General features: G+C 41.2%; 1 protein-coding gene across 2 annotated transcripts in view; it reads left to right on the top strand.

Moving 5' to 3' along the window:
• The window catches only part of SMG1 (SMG1 nonsense mediated mRNA decay associated PI3K related kinase), a 70,650-nt gene that overhangs the window by 37,078 nt on the left and 16,020 nt on the right, over positions 1-17,552 (top strand). For both annotated transcript variants that reach the window (XM_082065014.1, XM_082065013.1), the window contains 22 exons: positions 361-562; positions 2,289-2,398; positions 2,741-2,888; positions 3,245-3,404; positions 4,546-4,666; positions 5,303-5,551; positions 5,832-6,116; positions 6,907-7,051; positions 7,980-8,118; positions 8,376-8,606; positions 8,692-8,869; positions 9,345-9,506; positions 9,850-10,067; positions 10,263-10,417; positions 11,270-11,492; positions 12,374-12,620; positions 13,211-13,440; positions 14,010-14,258; positions 14,651-14,789; positions 14,883-14,992; positions 16,503-16,721; positions 17,136-17,326. In XM_082065014.1, coding sequence (XP_081921140.1) covers positions 361-562; positions 2,289-2,398; positions 2,741-2,888; positions 3,245-3,404; positions 4,546-4,666; positions 5,303-5,551; positions 5,832-6,116; positions 6,907-7,051; positions 7,980-8,118; positions 8,376-8,606; positions 8,692-8,869; positions 9,345-9,506; positions 9,850-10,067; positions 10,263-10,417; positions 11,270-11,492; positions 12,374-12,620; positions 13,211-13,440; positions 14,010-14,258; positions 14,651-14,789; positions 14,883-14,992; positions 16,503-16,721; positions 17,136-17,326 — 4,111 coding nt within the window. The remainder of the gene's footprint in view (positions 1-360; positions 563-2,288; positions 2,399-2,740; positions 2,889-3,244; positions 3,405-4,545; positions 4,667-5,302; positions 5,552-5,831; positions 6,117-6,906; positions 7,052-7,979; positions 8,119-8,375; positions 8,607-8,691; positions 8,870-9,344; positions 9,507-9,849; positions 10,068-10,262; positions 10,418-11,269; positions 11,493-12,373; positions 12,621-13,210; positions 13,441-14,009; positions 14,259-14,650; positions 14,790-14,882; positions 14,993-16,502; positions 16,722-17,135; positions 17,327-17,552) is intronic.

Here is a 17,552-nt window from a genome sequence, read left to right as displayed (position 1 = left end):
TTTATGTCATAACTGTACCATGAACACACTAGTTAGTCAGAGCTGTTTAACTGCTGAGACTGTTTCAGTATTCTGTTTCATCTTTGAAAAGGGATCTTCTTTGTTCCTAAATTAGTTCTTTTTTTCCTGTTTTGATGCTTCTTTTCAGCTGGGGACTAAAACCTCCTTTGAAAATGTTCTGTTTTTTTAATGTATAAGTGGAAGATGAATACTCTAAATCTTATGTAACTGATTTAAAAAAAATAAATGTTTTCTTGGCAAAAGAGGTAGAAATTACATTTGTGTAATAGAATTGCTATTTTAAAATATATAAGCATCAATGTATATTTAAGTATATATACTACTTCTTTCATTTCACAGGAGAAACTAGAAAAACTGTTCTGACTAAGCCAAGCGACTCGTCCCCAGAGGTGATAAACTACCTGGGGAACAAGGCATGTGAATGTTACATCTCCATCGCTGACTGGGCTGCGGTGCAGGAGTGGCAAAACATGGTCCACGACTTGAAGAAAAGCAATAGTAATACCTCAATCAACCTGAAAGCAGATTTTAATTACATAAAGTAAGGGCATAATGAAGAATTCAGCGGTACCTTGGGTTCAGTGTCTTAGAAGGGAAATGTTAAAGTTTTTATGGATTTTAGAAAGTGGTTGTCATTGAAATAGGGGTGTGATGAGGTTGTGTTCTTGGGAGGGGAAAACTTGGCCCTGATGTTTACTATCCATACAGATAGGTAAAGAGGTAACATGATTCTGAACAGTTGCTGTGGCTTTCTGGCTGCTGAAGCTTCCTAGTATTACAGAAATACATCTTTTAATTGAAAATAGAATATATCAAATTCATTCTGCTTCTATTGGCCGAAGATAAATCCTTTCACGCAAATAGTAAAAATTAAAATGCCTGTCAGTGGTGCAGTTTGTAAAATTACTTTAATTCATTAATTTAATGTAAAAAGTATATTAAGGTGGTGGTTGTGGCTGCTTAAACTATTTTTTTCATTTTTTTCAAATAGAATTTAGACTTGAAGTTTGTGCTTTTATTTCCTAACCCTCGATATTTGCCCGGTTCATGAAAAAAATAGTTGTGGCATTGAAATAGTCCTTCAAGGTTTAAGGATCCTTTACATTTCATTTGACAACTTGATTACTTTCCATCTCTATAATCACAGAATGGACTGGGTTGGAAAAGCCCTCAGAGGTCATCCAGTCCAACCCTTGGTCCAACTCCAGTCCATTTACTAGATCATGGCACTAAGTGCCATGTCCAATCTCAGTTTAAAAACCTCCAGGGCCGGTGAGTCCAGCACCTCCCTGGGCAGCCATTCCAATGCCTGACCACTCTCTACACAGAATTGCTTTCTAATCTCCAGCCTCAATTTCCCCTGGCAGAGTTGAAGCCCATGGCCCCTTGTCCTATTGCTGATGCCTGGGAGAAGAGCCCAATCCCCACCTGGCTAGAACTGCCCTTCAGGTAGTTCTAGAGAGTGCTGAGCTCAGCTCTAAGCCTCCTCTTCTGCAGCCTAAACAAGCCCAGCTCCCTCAGCCTCTCCCCATAGGGCTTGTGTTCAAGTCCCTTCCCCAGTCTTGTTGCTCTTCTCTGGACCTGCTCCAGTAAACAACATAAAGTCCTTTTGGCTGGAATTTCTTGAGTTGAAAATAAAAGCATAGAAGGAGGCTTTGAAATAGAATCTCGTGCGTCTGAAAAAGTGACTCTTCTTGGAACCGTCAGGTCTTCTGTATTCTGAGCCATCAACCTCCTTAACCTTTCAGTGCCTTTTTTGTGCAGTTCTGTAAAAAATCTATAATGCCCATATTATTTCCTTCAGGCTGTTAAGCAATATAAATTTGTATAATGTATGACCTGCATGATATTCTGGTGTTTCTGGAATTTCGGTTTAAATAAAATGAAGAGTTGAGACCATGGCCTCATGAAATTCTGCCCCAAAACTTATTTTTCTTTGCGTAGTCGGGGTTAAAAGAACTGTTGGATTTTTGTTTGCTGTTAAACTCTTCCAAAGTCAACCTTTTTCTTCCTGACTGTGCTAGAAGGGTATTATATATAGAGTGATGAAAAGCCTCATAGCTGGTGAGGTGTGTTTTCCTTTCACTTGGATATTGAATTGCCCTATTGCAGTATTGTCCTATACTGTTCTCTGTAAAAACCGGGATTAATCAGAAGGGCTTTGAGCTAAGCTCGAGACTTCCTTCCTTGCTATGTAATTATAAGTTAGTTAGCAACTGGTATGAAGTAAGAAATGTGAAAATAAAACTGTAACTATTGACTTGCAGATCTTTGAGCAGCTTTGAGTCTGGACAACTTACTGAATGCACTGAACAACTAGAATTATTACCAGGAGAAAATATCAACCTGCTTGCAGGGGGATCCAAAGAGAAAATAGGTATGAATGCATGAGTTAATGTTACTTTAAATACAGAAGTAACTATTAATGTATCTGTGTCTATAGACGATAGAGTGAAATTCTTCATGCAGTTTTGCTGTGTTCAGTGGACTGACTGTAATCTTTACGAGTCGAGCTTCAAAATGATTGGTAGTGCTCATTCTAAATGTCGATACAAGTGTGTTTTCTGGAGTTAACGTGTCTGTTTCTAAGTAATTTATCATCAGTTTCTAATATGAATAAACCCATACACAGATAGATATTAAAAACCTTTCTTGCTTTCTCAAACGATGACAAAATGTGACAGTTCTAGTTGATTTGAATTGTCGAATCTCCTTGTAGACATGAAGAAGCTCCTCCCCAATATGCTAAGTCCTGATCCAAGAGAACTTCAAAAAGCAGTTGAAGTGCAGCTTTTAAGAAGTGCCGTGTGTCTGGCAACAGCTGTGAACCACCCGGAGCAGGAGCAGAAGTGGCAGGCCATATCTGAGTAAGCTGGAATAAATGGAATATACAGGGAAAATCTGTTCTGCTTTGTTAAATTGAACTTTGTGTAAAGTGTGTGCTTCAGGGCAGTTTAATACTGGTTTTAGCTGTTGTGAGTGATAAGCTTACTGTGGAAAAATAAGGCGATGTTTAACTCGGAGATTGTGTAGTTCTTTGAGCTGCTGAAGTTTTGCTTCTTGTCAGTTTATTATTAAAGTATCGTGTGGGAACTTGTGCGTGATATTGCAACATTTTCTCTGCATCTCTTGAAGCTGAATTTGCGTTTTCTTTTGTAATTTTGATATCGCTGTTTACTCTGAAAGTCTCACTAACAAAACCAACCTGAATATTTTCTTTCAGAAATGTGATCAAGTACTTAAAGCAGACATCCCGGATTGCAATTGGACCTTTGAGACTCTCCACGCTCACGGTGTCGCAGTCCTTACCGGTGCTGAGCACTCTGCAGCTGTATTGTTGCTCTGCTTTGGAAAATACCGTATCCAACAGGCTGACATCAGAGGTACCACTGCGTGTTCCACACCTGACCTGGAGTCGTGTCTTTTCTCCATCTCATGTCATGAGCTATTGAGTATAGAAAACTCATTCATTGTTTTGGCTATAGTGAGTCATGCTGTAAAAAGACCACGTTTAGTTTTTTAGCGTGCCTCAACCCAGTTTATTTTAAATTTATATCTCCACTGGGCTCCTTTCTATATTTGTAAATATACCATCTCTTTCAATTACTTACAGTATTTTTAAAGGTTCATTGGCAGCTGCTTTCTAGAGAAGTGTTGATATATTTTTGCATTGTAACACTTAATCCTGCAACACACACGTGTAGTTTACTTTTAAAATATTTATCAAAAACCAATTACTTCAACAATTGAAAACTCACCGTCAAGCTTCGACCAGTGTGCTTTATCTAGTTCTGATTTCTAATCGTGTTGTTCAGAATCGTGTTGCTTGATTTTGAGCTATTGTGTTGTCCTCTCAAAATGAAGCATGTCTTTCTAGCCTTGCATAAAACATATTTCACAGAATCCCAGAGTGTCAGGGGTTGAAGGGACCTGGAAAGCTCATCCAGTGCAATCCCCCCATGGAGCAGGAACACCCAGATGAGGTTACACAGGAAGGTGTCCAGGCGGGTTGCAATGTCTGCACAGAAGGAGACTCCACAACCTCCCTGGGCAGCCTGGGCCAGGCTCTGCCACCCTCACCAGGAAGAACTTTCTTCTCATATTTAAGTGGAACCTGCTGTGTTCCAGTTTGCACCCATTGCCCCTTGTCCTGTCACTGGTTGTCACCAGAAGAGCCTGGCTCCATCCTCCTGACACTCCCCCTTTCCATATTGATCCCCAGGAATGAGTCCCCCCTCAGTCTCCTCTTGTCCAGCTCCAGAGCCCCAGCTCCCTCAGCCTTTCCTCACACGGGAGATGCTCCACTCCCTTCAGCATCTTTGTTGCCCTGCGCTGGACTCCCTCCAGCAGTTCCCTGTCCTTCTGGAACTGAGGGGTGTTTTATTAGTTTTACTTGCATTTTAATAGTTAAAGAGTGTTTACTAATACAAATAAGAATATTTCTTGTGCACTAAAATGGTCTTTTGTCTTGATAAATGAAGATACACTTTAGTGACAACTGTGCACCCTGTGCGCCTCTTCCAGGACTGTCTCATCCCTCTCTTCAACGAGGCTCTGAGGTCGTGCAAGCAGCACGACGTGCGGCCGTGGATGCATGCGCTGCGCTACACCGCCTACCAGAACCAGCTGCTGGGGAAGCTGAAAGGTACGGACACTCAGTTTAGCGTTAGTTAAGGTAAAGGCAGAATCTGAACTGAAAGCAGCAGCTGTGTCTTTTTATTTTATTTAGATGCATTAGTTTTTACAAGCCAGGTTTTGGTTATTTAGGTGTCTTGCTTTACAACTAAAAAGAAAAAATATATTCTGAAAGGCTTAGCAGTTCTATATTAAACTCTTGTAATCGCGTTTTACTTGCTCATCTCTTCACACTTTAAGTGCTTTTGCTTTTAAACACTTCAACACTATCAATAATGGGTCTTTAACAGTCATAAAAGCCATTTAAATGTGCTGTATAATACGGGGTAATGGGAAAAAAAAAATTGTATTGGGGGACAAGTAGATGTCTTAGTGTAGAAGAATGCTTATACTGAATAAGTTACTCTTTTGCCCAGCAGAAAATCTCTGGATATATATTCTTTGTTTCAGATGGGGTATATAAGGATTCTAGGCAGAAATGAAGTCATCTAAATTTCTGAAGGAAGGGTTAGGAAATACAGAAGAGCTGAGCAATTTTTTACTGATGGCCACATACAGAATACCTTGGGCAGAAAATATCTTTATACCCCCAGTGCAAATTACTGTTGAATAACTTTATTTAAGAATGTCTCACGCTCTTCTTCAGAACCAACGGTCCCAATTAAAAGCCATCTAATGGAGCTGGGCTTAACAGCAGCGAAATTTGCCCGGAAGCGAGGAAATATCGCCCTGGCCACGCGGCTGCTCGCCCAGTGCAGCGAAGTTCAGCTGGGAAGAACCACCACTGCACAGGACTTAGTCCAGCACTTCAAAAAACTGTCTGCGCCTGGTCAGATAGATGAAAAATGGGGTCCTGAACTTGACATTGAGAAAACAAAATTGTTGTACACAGCAGGTGAGGATTTGCTGATTATGTTGGAGCTACTTGGACTTCTTGTCCTTATAACCAGGCTAATTCCCCTTTATGGGGCAGTATCATTAAGAATTGATTTAATCCTATTAACTGTTGTCTCAATCTGAAAGCGTTTTCACAAGTCTTTTTCTCCTTGTCATTTTTTAACTTCAAAAGAGTATTTTCTTTGTAAAAATATATTGTTACAAGCTGCGTATGCTGAATTTTGGAAGCGTTTTGAATGCAGTGAACACTCTACTGATACACTTTTCATGATGTGCAGGTCAGTCAACACATGCCATGGAAATGCTGAGTTCTTGTGCCATATCCTTCTGCAAATCTGCCAAAGCTGAATATGCAGTTGCTAAATCTATTCTCACACTGGCAAAATGGATTCAAGCAGAATGGAAAGAGATTTCGGGACAGCTGAAACAAGTGTATAGAGCTCGGCAGCAGCAGAATCACACTGGTCTGTCTACCTTGTCTAAAAACATATATAATTTGATTGATCTCCCAGCTGTTAATACACTGGAAGAAGAATATCCTAGGATTGAAAGTGAATCTACAGGTAGAGGTGTTCTTCTTAATATTGGTATTTCATATTTCTTTCACACATTTCTGATTAGAGTGATCGTGGCCTGAACAAGAAACTCGAATGTGTTCATTTTATGAGGAGGGCATCAAATTTTGTCAAGTAATACTTCTGTCTGCTTTCAGGGCCTATAACTGTTAGTTTGAATTAGATCTCTCAGATTGAGCATGGGCAAGACTTATATTTTGAAGGCCCTGAGAAAGGTTTTCTTGTAATCTTTGATCTACACGTTCTTGCCACAAAACATACCTGAATTCCCAGTTTTTGGCAGACTTTTCTTCAAATGCAAAGTTCTTTCTTTGCTTAAGCATGGATTTCACAAATAACTTAATTCCTCTCTTGCAGAATCATAATTATTTTAGAGCTGCTAATGGATGTTAAGTAGTAAGGGCTTTTTGACTTGATGGTGATGAAAATAAATATATAGACAAATAAACACACAAACTGCCCTGGGTAGTTCCTAAGTCTGATTTCTGAAGCATCTTCCTCTTCTGGAGATCATGAGTTTCTTTCCTCAGCACCGTCTTTTTGTGAAAGAGAAAATTGTAAAGTGTTGGCAATGGTTGTTAGTGAATGAAAAACTGGTCTTTGTTTTGCAGCCAGTGTCAGAACTGAAAAATAACTGCATGTTGGATAACTTGACCTTTTTGGGTACTAACTTGACCAAAAAAAAATTAGGTACTTAAAATATGTTGCTGTTATTTTGTATATTGAGGAAATGAGGTTTTACATGGTAACGCACACCGCTCTCTTTCTGCCATTACAGTAAATATTGGCGTTGGAGAATCTGACTTCATCCTGGGCCAGCTCTACCACTTGTCTTCAGTGCAGGCACCTGAGGTGGCCAAATCCTGGGCAGCCCTGGCTAGTTGGGCTTATAGATGGGGCCGGAAAGTAGTTGATAATGCCAGGTAAATTCATCCGAACTTTTCCATTTGTATGGCATAACTATTTTTCTTTCTGAAGATAAACCCTAGCTTTGTATTTATGATTATTGTGTTTTGTGATCACAAGTCACATGTGAGCAGAGAACTGTGGATGTTCTCTTGATTACTTGTCATCTCTAAGAAGAAGTAAGTTTAATTCTGAGTTAAAGGGTGAAGATTTTTTTTCCTTCAAGGAGTTGTATATGTTGAGGGTTTTGATTGCAGGGTGACAATAAGACCCTGGCAGATGTATTGTTAACCCCCTCCCCCCTTCCCCCTTTTGCCCCTCCCTCTCCCCCTTCCCACTCAGCACAGGCGATCAGGAGGGAAAGAAGGACAGATAGGAGAGAGTTGGAACAATTAAAAATGTTTTACTAATGCTACTAATAAGAATAGAGAAAATAATACAAAATATACAAAACCAATCTTGAAAGTCTCAGCAACTGCAGAGCCGGCACCCAAAGTCCTGGACTGGACTCTGCAGCCAACCGGAGCTGGATTCAGTCTGTCACTGGCCTCAGTTCGCAGGGACGACTCGCAAGGTCCTCTCCTAATGTCGCCATAAGGAAAAGGGACGAGATCCTCGTGATCTCCCACTTTTATATGAAGTATTCATGTGAATGGGATGTTATACACAGTTGGTCAGTTTCTTGGTCACCTGTTTCTCGTTGTCCCTCTCGCGAGATGTCCATCCATGCTGATCAAAAACTTCACATTCCGTTGCTAGGTTTACCAAAACATGGATCTGGTTGTCCAGGAAAATGTAGCTAATATGAAGCTTTAGCTGATGGGCAAATTCACTGAAAGAGAAACTTGGTTTTTAACAAAACCAGGACAATATTTAATGTTAACGTGTTCAGTAGCTCTACAAATACTAATATATTGAGGATCAATAATTCCTTACATGTTACAGTCAGGGAGAAGGCGTTCGACTGCTGCCCCGGGAAAAATCGGAGGTTCAGAACTTGCTTCCAGACAACATAGCAGAGGAAGATAAAGAGAAAATCTATGGGATCCTTGGGCAGGCAGTGTGTCGTCCAGCTGGGATTCAAGTAAGTGTGAGTTTGCTTGCTTAGAAACTGTTCAGCTTCAGCGTAAAACCTACTTTACTTGTGGTTTGTATTAACTCTTGTAAATGTTTCAAAGTTAAGATCAGTGAGGTGGTAACATGTTCTGTTGACTGTGGTAATACGATGGAGTGATGCGATTGCATGAATTCCCGAGACAGCAGCTGGGTTAGGAGCTGATACTGCTTATGGAAATGGTCAGAAGACTTAATCAAATCTATTGTCTCCTTATTGGCATTTAGGATGAAGATATGACACTACAGATCACTGAAAACGAAGACAACGAGGAAGATGATATGGTGGACGTTATATGGCGTCAGTTATTAACGACTTGTCCCTGGCTTTCAGATCTTGATGAAAATGCAACAGAAGGGTTAATTAAAGTGTGGAGGAAAGTTGTAGACAGAATCTTCAGTCTCTATAAACTCTCCTGCAGTGCATATTTCACCTTCCTCAAACTCAACGCGGGTCAGGTCGGTGTTTGTGCTGATAGGGAAGCCAGTTACAAACTTCCCTAAATAATGACATGAACTTAGAGCAGAATTTCTTTCTTTCAAGGTTCCACTTGATGAAGATGATCCCAGACTGCACTTAAGGAACACTTCTGAGCAAAGCACTGATGATGTGATTGTGATGGCAACTCTCAGGCTGTTACGATTGCTCGTGAAACATGCTGGAGAACTTCGCCAGTATCTAGAGCATGGGCTGGAAACTACCCCTACAGCTCCTTGGAGAGGTAAGGACATCTTATCTACTTGCTAAAATGAATTTTGATGCATTTCCCCTAAATATAACACAACTGGCTTCGGTCGCTCAGGGACTTTCCCACAAAAGGTTATTGAATTAAATGTGGAAGGTGGCAGCAGAGGAGCCCAACGATTGCCAAATTGTACTTTTGAAACATCCAGCTGTGCTGGCTTCACGAAATACTAATGTGATTCTCCTTATTTAAAAAAAAATTATATGACAGATATAATGCACAAAACTCATTTCTTAGAACTTGACTGAAGGATTTCTATATTGCATCTGATAATATCTGTATTTGAATAGTAGAGGGAAATAAGCTGTTATTTAAAATAAGAAGTTTCTATTGGGGAAAATAGATGTTTATGTTCTCCTAATGCAAAACCAGCATACTTTTGAAAATAAAATTCTGTATCATTTGAAGTGCGTGGAAATGAACCGGCTAATTTTCTTTCCTGTCTATGCAGGTATTATTCCCCAGCTTTTCTCCCGCCTGAATCATCCCGAAGTGTATGTTCGTCAGAGTATTTGCAACTTATTGTGTCGAGTGGCTCAAGATTCTCCTCACCTCATACTGTATCCTGCAATCGTGGGTACCATTTCACTCAGCAGTGAATCCCAGACTTCAGGTATGGAGGAAAAAATAAATGTTTAAATACACTTCAGCTGATACTTTTTTTTTTTTTTTTTTTTGTACTGGATGAAATGATACTGAGGGTGTTTGTGGGTTTTTTTCCAGTAACTCTGATACTTTCTGTCTTAAACCCATTTTTATTATGGACCTCACTGATAACTTTCATTTGATATACCAGTTTGTCAAATAAGTTGTTTTGTTTTTTTCAATTTTATCATCGTATACTTGGCCAGTACTTAATATATTATGGAGACCTGGTGCTAAATGAAGTATTGAGTGATGTATCTTTCAACGCCAGAACAGTGTAGATAATATTTCAACGTCTGTTTTTAATGTAGGGAACAAGCTGCCTTCTGCTATCCCCACTTTGCTGGGTAATATTCAAGGAGAAGAACTGCTGGGTGGTGAATGTGATGGAGGGAGCCCCACAGCTTCTCAAGAAAGCAGTAAAGATGATACAAAAGTGGGGTTAAATGAAGACCAAGCAATGATGCAAGATTGTTACAGCAAAATTGTGGAGAAACTCTCTGCTGCAAATCCAACAATGGTATTGCAGGTAAATAATCCAAATGTGTGTTACTTGTGCTTTTATTTGAACCACAAACTATGTAATTTGTCTGTCTTGTGGAAGGCCTACTGAAAATTTGGTGCATCTTTTTTTGTTAGGCTGTTGTCTTTTATCAAATTAATCTTCAAGAATAAATCTTAATACTAGTACTCCTACAGGTAAATAAATCTTTATTTGATCCAGGTTCAGATGCTGGTGGCCGAGTTGCGCAGAGTTACCGTTCTTTGGGATGAGCTTTGGTTGGGAGTCTTACTGCAGCAGCACATGTACGTCCTCAGAAGGATTCAACAACTGGAAGATGAAGTCAAGAGGGTCCAAAACAACAACACTTTACGGAAGTATGTCTTTTTCTTTTTAATAATTCAAGTGATGATTGTAACAAGTGTTTGTTCTTGAGGACAAACCGATCAGCAGTGTTGCTGCTCCTGAATTTGTGCTGTCCTACCTGTTGCTTTGTAAGTCACTGACCGTATTTCAAGAACATTTTGATGCTATAGCTAGTACTCCAATCAAATGAGAAACAACCACAGGCTACCTGTGGCTCCATGTTGCAATTTCCTTAATGTGTTAGAACCCAATGTATATTAAGTCGTGGACTATGGGATCCTGTAGTTCTTCTTTCCAAGGTCTTTCTTACAAGTCAGCTGGAATGAGGACAAGTATGTTGAAGAATGTAATTTATTTGGAGTTTACTGTAAACACCAATATTTGGAGTAAATGGAGTGTCTTAATCTGCTTTTGGTTTTCAGTGCTCAGCAAGTCTTTTCTCTCACACCTGCTTTCTCCTGTGATTGGGAGAAGAGCCGTGTCTGATTCGTGCTCTTCCCTTTCTTCATAGCGTGGTACACTTGGGAAGGACTAATTAGGAGCTCTTCTTTTAAAGGAAATAGTTGCTTAGGGTGGTTTGAGCTCTCTGAGCTTCTCCTCAGCGTTTCCAGTTAGCGAAGAGCCCAGTTCAAATGTTTCCGTTTAAAAACAAAACAACAAACCCCCAGAAAACAAGAGAGTATGATTCAGAGCAAGACGTGTACGATGTGGAATGAAATACTCTTCATGTGGCCATCCTCAAAGACCTCATTTGGACATATAACCGTTTTTGTGAATTCTTAGCATATTTAAAGTCTTTATCTCAATGCTATGCTTATGAAGCTTTATGGAATTAAGAGAAAATTGTTTTGTTTGTTTACTAGAGAGGAGAAGATCGCAATCATGCGTGAGAAGCACACCGCTCTGATGAAGCCCATTGTCTTTGCTCTGGAGCACGTGCGGAGCATCACTGCGGCTCCTGCAGAAACTCCTCACGAGAAGTGGTTTCAGGACAACTATGGAGATGCCATTGAAAACGCACTAGAGAAACTTAAGAATCCTTTGAATCCTGCTAAACCTGGAAGCAGCTGGCTCCCTTTTAAAGAGGTCTGTACTTGCAGTTTGTGCATATAATGCTTGTGACACTATTGCATCTTCTGCGGTCTGAGATTCTGTCAGTTTTTGGGGCAGAGGGCTCTAATTTCGTTAATACTGTCTTTCTGAAACTCCATGCCATTTGAGTTTAGTAGATTTAAATTCTGACAAGTTGGTACTCTGGTTATCTAAGCACAGACCTCAGGCTGTGTGGCAACCTTCAGGTGCTCAACCCTTCCCAAATACTCTCTGATTTTTCAATTATGTGATCTTGTCTTATGGGTCTGAGGAGAAACAATATGTATTCACTTGGACAACCAGAGCCAACCTGTTGATTTTGAAAAGTCTTGATAGACAGATCCTAGGTTTTACACACAAACAGACCTTTGGGTGTTTTTGTAGTTCCCATTCTGCTTTGCAGAACAGGTGATGATACCGATATGTAAACAAGAGAGTGCTGAATGCTGCTGCTTTTAACCAAAGCTCAAATATTTATAAATGCAGGAGCAAACCTCCTGAGCACTTTGATTTATTGTGACTTTGGTGCTTATCACCAGGTAGGGTATATTTGCTGCATAAAGGATGGGTTTTAGGTTTTGTCATCTTCATGCTAAGCTATAAGTGGATTAGTAGGGTGGTGAGGATGAAAGGTACGCTAAGAAAAATCTCCGTGCTTGACTACCATTAAGATGGTTTGGGTGTTTGGTTTTGGTATTTGTTTTTTGGTTTGGGGTTTTTTTTGTTGTCATTTTAATTGTTTGGGTTTTTTTTTTTGGTTTTGTGTGTGGGTTTTTTGGTTGGTTTTGGTTTGAGTTTTATTTGGTTTGTTTTTCTTTATAATGTTAGTTGTTAAGGTGAACCTCACCCTAAACCAGAACGTTTCTTTGGGATAGGTAATGCTAAGTTTGCAGCAAAGAGCACAGAAACGGGCTAGTTACCTTCTACGGCTTGAAGAAATCAGCCCTTGGCTGGCTGCCATGCTCAACACGGAAATAGCCCTTCCTGGAGAAGTATCCACCAGAGACACGGTCACAATTCATAGCGTGGGCAGCACCATCACGATTCTGCCGACCAAAACCAAACCTAAAAAGCTGCTTTTCCTGGGTTCGGATGGGAAGAACTATCCCTACCTCTTCAAAGGTAAGAAATGGATATTTTCTCATACAAGTTACTGTCTCTTGTTACAAATCAGACCATATTAAAGTTGGGAAGACGCATAGTTGCAACTTGAGCTTTCTCTGCTGCGTGATATGAGGAGTGTGGTGTTTGGAGCACCTGCTCCCTCTCCTCCCCATCTCTCACCCCACCGTACATTCTTGAGCAATTTTACCTTGTGAACCTGTAGATCAGGAGCATTTCACATCCCTTTGTTAGACAGGTTGCATCAGAAACAGTGTTTCTGTTTGCGTACTGATGGAATTAGCTGGATGCATTTTTCCAGAGGCTCAAGGTATCACCCAGAAGAGAACACGTGGGACTTCACGTCTTCCCCGAAAGGACAAGACCCATTTGTTAAGTTGGTAACTGTTGTATGTACTGTTCACAGAGAACTGTTGGAAACTGGTGATTCTAGTGGGCAAATGCTGTGTGAAGGTTTAGGCTGAAGAGCTCATCTCATAATTTTTAAAGCTATTCGTAGTCTGAAATGAATTCCAATTTCAAAAAATGCCGTAGTTTAGGGATTTTTTTAATCCAGAAACTAAATTTGAAACAAAATAAATGTGTCACAGGTTTGGAAGACTTGCATCTAGATGAAAGAATCATGCAGTTCTTATCGATTGTGAACACAATGTTTGCTACTATTAACCGCCAAGAGACGCCGCGGTTCCACGCGCGACACTACTCGGTGACACCGCTGGGGACGAGGTCGGGCCTGATCCAGTGGGTGGACGGAGCGACGCCGCTGTTCGGCCTGTACAAGCGGTGGCAACAGCGAGAAGCTGCTTTACAAGCACAAAAGGTGACATCTGTGTTTTATGCCACCTGGGACAATACAGAAGGGAACCATTTGTTCTGATTTGCTTTACAATTCTAAATCACGCAGTTGTAAGAGGATTGTGTTTTGTTCAGAATGATGCAGAATGGTGCTGTGTACTCATCTCTCTTGGGATTTCACTAGAAAATGGATGTATATATTTATTACAGTATGTAACAAATGCACTATTCTGGCATGATGATTCAAGAAGTATTTTTGCACAAAAAGAGTTAACCTTGCTTAAAATTATTGTAGTTGCACATCTCATTCTCTTTTCATTTTAAATATAGTTTTTACACTTCCATTTTTGAAATTTACCTTGATAAGAGTAGAGTTAGGCCAAAGGTTTTGAGTTTATTGAGGCTTTCTTAACTATCGAATTTAAGGAGTTCTCTGAGCTGTAGAAGTGATTCTCAGAGGAGTCGATTTCATATTTCATTCTCACCAAACTGAATTTTTTGATGCTTTTCTGTGGGAATGAGTAATAAATAATAATATTAATAATAATAAATAATAAGTAAATAATAATAATCCACCATTTGTACCTCTTCTAGGCTCAGGATTCTTACCAGACTCCTCAGAATCCTGGAATAGTGCCCAGACCCAGTGAGCTTTACTACAGTAAGATCGGCCCCGCTCTCAAGGCGGTTGGGCTCAGCCTCGACGTGTCCCGGCGCGACTGGCCCTTGAATGTCATGAGGGCTGTTCTGGAAGAGCTGATGGAAGCAACTCCCCCAAATCTCCTGGCAAAGGAGCTCTGGTCATCGTGTACCACACCGGATGAGTGGTGGAGAGTTACACAGGTGAGTCATCACAAATACATTTTTCCCTCTGAAAGGCTTGTTTTTAATGGGATGAGGGGAAACAAGTGGCTGGGATGTGTTCAAGCAGTACTCCTAAGTTAGATGAGCTGGCACTGCCAAAATCTCATGTAACAGGAAACGGTGGCAACTGTGCCATCTGGAAAAAAAAAAAAAGGTATATACCTGATAGCTCTACATTATTAAACTAGAATTATCAGCTAAGATGTGAAAAACTCTTATATCATCAGACAACAAATAGAAAACAGCTTGGAATAAGTTGTTTTTGATTTGTCTTGCACTTATGTTTAAAGTAATGTTTCAAGATGGTAGTCAGTCCGATGTGTTGGCGGAGGATTCCCACCAATAATTTTTTCCTGAAACTCTCTTTAAAGTCGTATGCAAGATCCACTGCAGTTATGTCCATGGTTGGCTACATCATTGGTCTTGGAGACAGACATCTGGATAATGTTCTTATAGATATGACTACAGGAGAAGTTGTCCACATAGATTATAATGTTTGCTTTGAAAAAGGTAATTTAAAAAAATGCTATATGTTATTTAAATAAAATGTTTATCTTCTTGGTAATTAAAAACAAATGAACAACTTAAATTTTTATCTTAAAGGGAAAAGCCTTAGGGTACCAGAGAAGGTTCCGTTTCGGATGACGCACAATATTGAAACAGCACTTGGAGTGACGGGAGTAGAAGGGGTTTTCAGGCTTTCTTGTGAGCAGGTGAGTAGGACACTGGCAGAGAACTGAGGGCTGTCGCTTGCCAAACACCACCTTAGAAGTTCTCTATTAAATATTCTACTGTTGATTTAGAAAGCCTTCACCTTATTTTAGATACATCTTATAGTAGGTATTTAAGAAATAGGAGAATGTTAAATGAATACATGTGCAGGTAGTGTTACAGCTACAGTTCAGTGGACTGTGAACTGGCTGAAGGGAAGAAGCCAGAGAGTCGTGGTCAATGGGGCAGAGTCCAGTTGGGGCCTGTATCCAGTGCAGTGCCTCAGGGGGCAGTGCTGGGGCCGGTATTATTCAATATATTCATCAACGATTTGGACGAGGGAACAGAGTGACTGTCAGCAAGTTTGCTGGTGACACCAAGCTGGGAGGAGTGGCTGACACTGGAAGCTGTGCTGCCATCAGAGACCTGGACAGGCTGGAGAGTTGGGCGGGGAAAAATTTAATGAAATAGAACAAGGGCAAGTGTAGAGTCTTGAATCTGGGCAGGAACAACCCCAGGTTCCAGTATAAGATGGGGAATGACCTGTTGGAGAGCAGCGTAGGGGAAAGGGACCTGGGGGTCCTGGGGACAGCAGGGTGACCATGAGCCAACACTGGGCCCTTGTGGCCAGGAAGGCCAATGGTACCTGGGGTGGGTTAGAAGGGGGTGGTCAGTAGGTCAGAGAGGTTCTCCTGCCCCTCTACTCTGCCCTGGGGAGACCATACCTGGAATCTTGTGTCCAGTTGTGGCCCCTCAGTTCCAGCAGGACAGGGAACTGCTGGAGAGAGTCCAGCGCAGCCACCAAGATGCTGCAGGGAGTGGAGCATCTCCCGTGTGAGGAAAGGCTGAGGGAGCTGGGGCTCTGGAGCTGGACAAGAGGAGACTGAGGGGGGACTCATTCCTGGGGATCAATATGGAAAGGAGGAGTGTCAGGAGGATGGAGCCAGGCTCTTCTGGGTGACAACCAGTGACAGGACAAGGGGCAATGGGTGCAAACTGGAACACAGGAGGTTCCACTGAAAGATGAGAAGAAACTTGTTCGGGGTGAGGGTGTCAGAGCCTGGCCCAGGCTGCCCAGGGAGGTTGTGGAGTCTCCTTCTGTGCAGTCATTGCAACCCGCCTGGACACCCTCCTGTGTAACCTCATCTGGGTGTTCCTGCTCCATGGGGGGATTGCACTGGATGAGCTTTCCAGGGCCCTTCCAACCCCTGACATTCTGGGATTCTGTGTTTCTGTGACTTGCAGCTCCAGATGTAAAGTGGTTTTCCTGGAGGCTTTTTTGGTGCAGTTTTGTTTACCCCCTTTCTTCAGGACTCGTCCTGTATAAACATGACAGATATATTTTTAAAAAGAAAAAAGCTCTGAACAAAGGAGAGTTTTCTTCCTCAAGTATCTGTTGCTAGAGCATAAGTTAGGGATTTCTGTGCCTCCTCAAGTGCAGTATTTTGCGTTTAAAATGCCGCTTTTCTCCAAGGATGATGTAAGATGAGTCTGTTTAACACACGATGGCAGGTCCTTCACATCATGCGGCGTGGGAGAGAGACTTTGCTGACACTGCTGGAAGCTTTTGTGTACGACCCTCTGGTGGACTGGACAGCGGGAGGCGAAGCGGGGTTTGCTGGAGCCGTCTATGGCGGGGGTGGCCAGCAGGCCGAGAACAAGCAAAGCAAAAGAGAAATGGAAAGAGATATCACACGGAGTCTCTTTTCTTCAAGAGTGGCTGAGATCAAGGTGAGTTCGCTAAAATCGTTTGCTGTTTTATAACCAAAGCAGACCCTATGCTTTCACTTACGTGCATTAGGGGTGGTGGAAGAGGTGATAATTTCTTAGAAATAGTTCACTAATTTTATTGAGCTAAATTGAGTTTGAGGGAAATGCTTGTATGGCACTTGCAAATATCTAGTTTTCATTTTCTGTATGCTTAATTCTAAAATGTTTTAATGTTTTGCCTTAATCTGAGCTAGAAGAATAAAAACAGATGTTTGGAGGGCAGTCTGAATAAACGACGTCTGTTGAGCTTTAGCACTTGTAGCACTGGAGGTAACCCTAGGTGGACATCGGTGAAGGGTTCAGTGCTGCCATATGTTACATCCTCTTAAATGTTCAATTACGTCCTGTTCTACAATGTCTGTGTCTTGGTTCTAGGTCAACTGGTTTAAGAACAGAGACGAAATGCTTGCTGTGCTGCCAAAATTGGACAGTAGTTTAGAAGAGTATCTGAACCTGCAAGAACAGTTGACAGATGTAGAAAAGTTGCAAGGAAAACTACTGGAGGAGATCGAGTTTCTGGAGGGCGCAGAAGGAGCGGATCACCCCTCTCACACGCTTCAGCACAGGTAAGAGGAGCCAGGAATTCTGTCAGGAATCTTGCACATTGATAGAGTTGGTGGTTTAGTGGTGTACTTATGAGTTACATGTTAAAATGTGTATTTGAGAGAGATTAATAGCTGGTTAAAAGGTATTTGTATAGTAAGCAAGTCACTCCTTGTACAGAAGTGCTATCAAAACCATTTTCCTACTAAATCTTATTTGTCCTGCACCTCGTACTCCATTGGTATCACC

The sequence above is a fragment of the Streptopelia decaocto genome (genome assembly GCF_964273445.1).
Source record: "Streptopelia decaocto genome assembly, chromosome: 13".
NCBI classification, from domain to species: domain Eukaryota; kingdom Metazoa; phylum Chordata; class Aves; order Columbiformes; family Columbidae; genus Streptopelia; species Streptopelia decaocto.
Note: the sequence above shows the minus strand (reverse complement) of the source record. Positions and strands in the feature narration are given on the sequence as shown.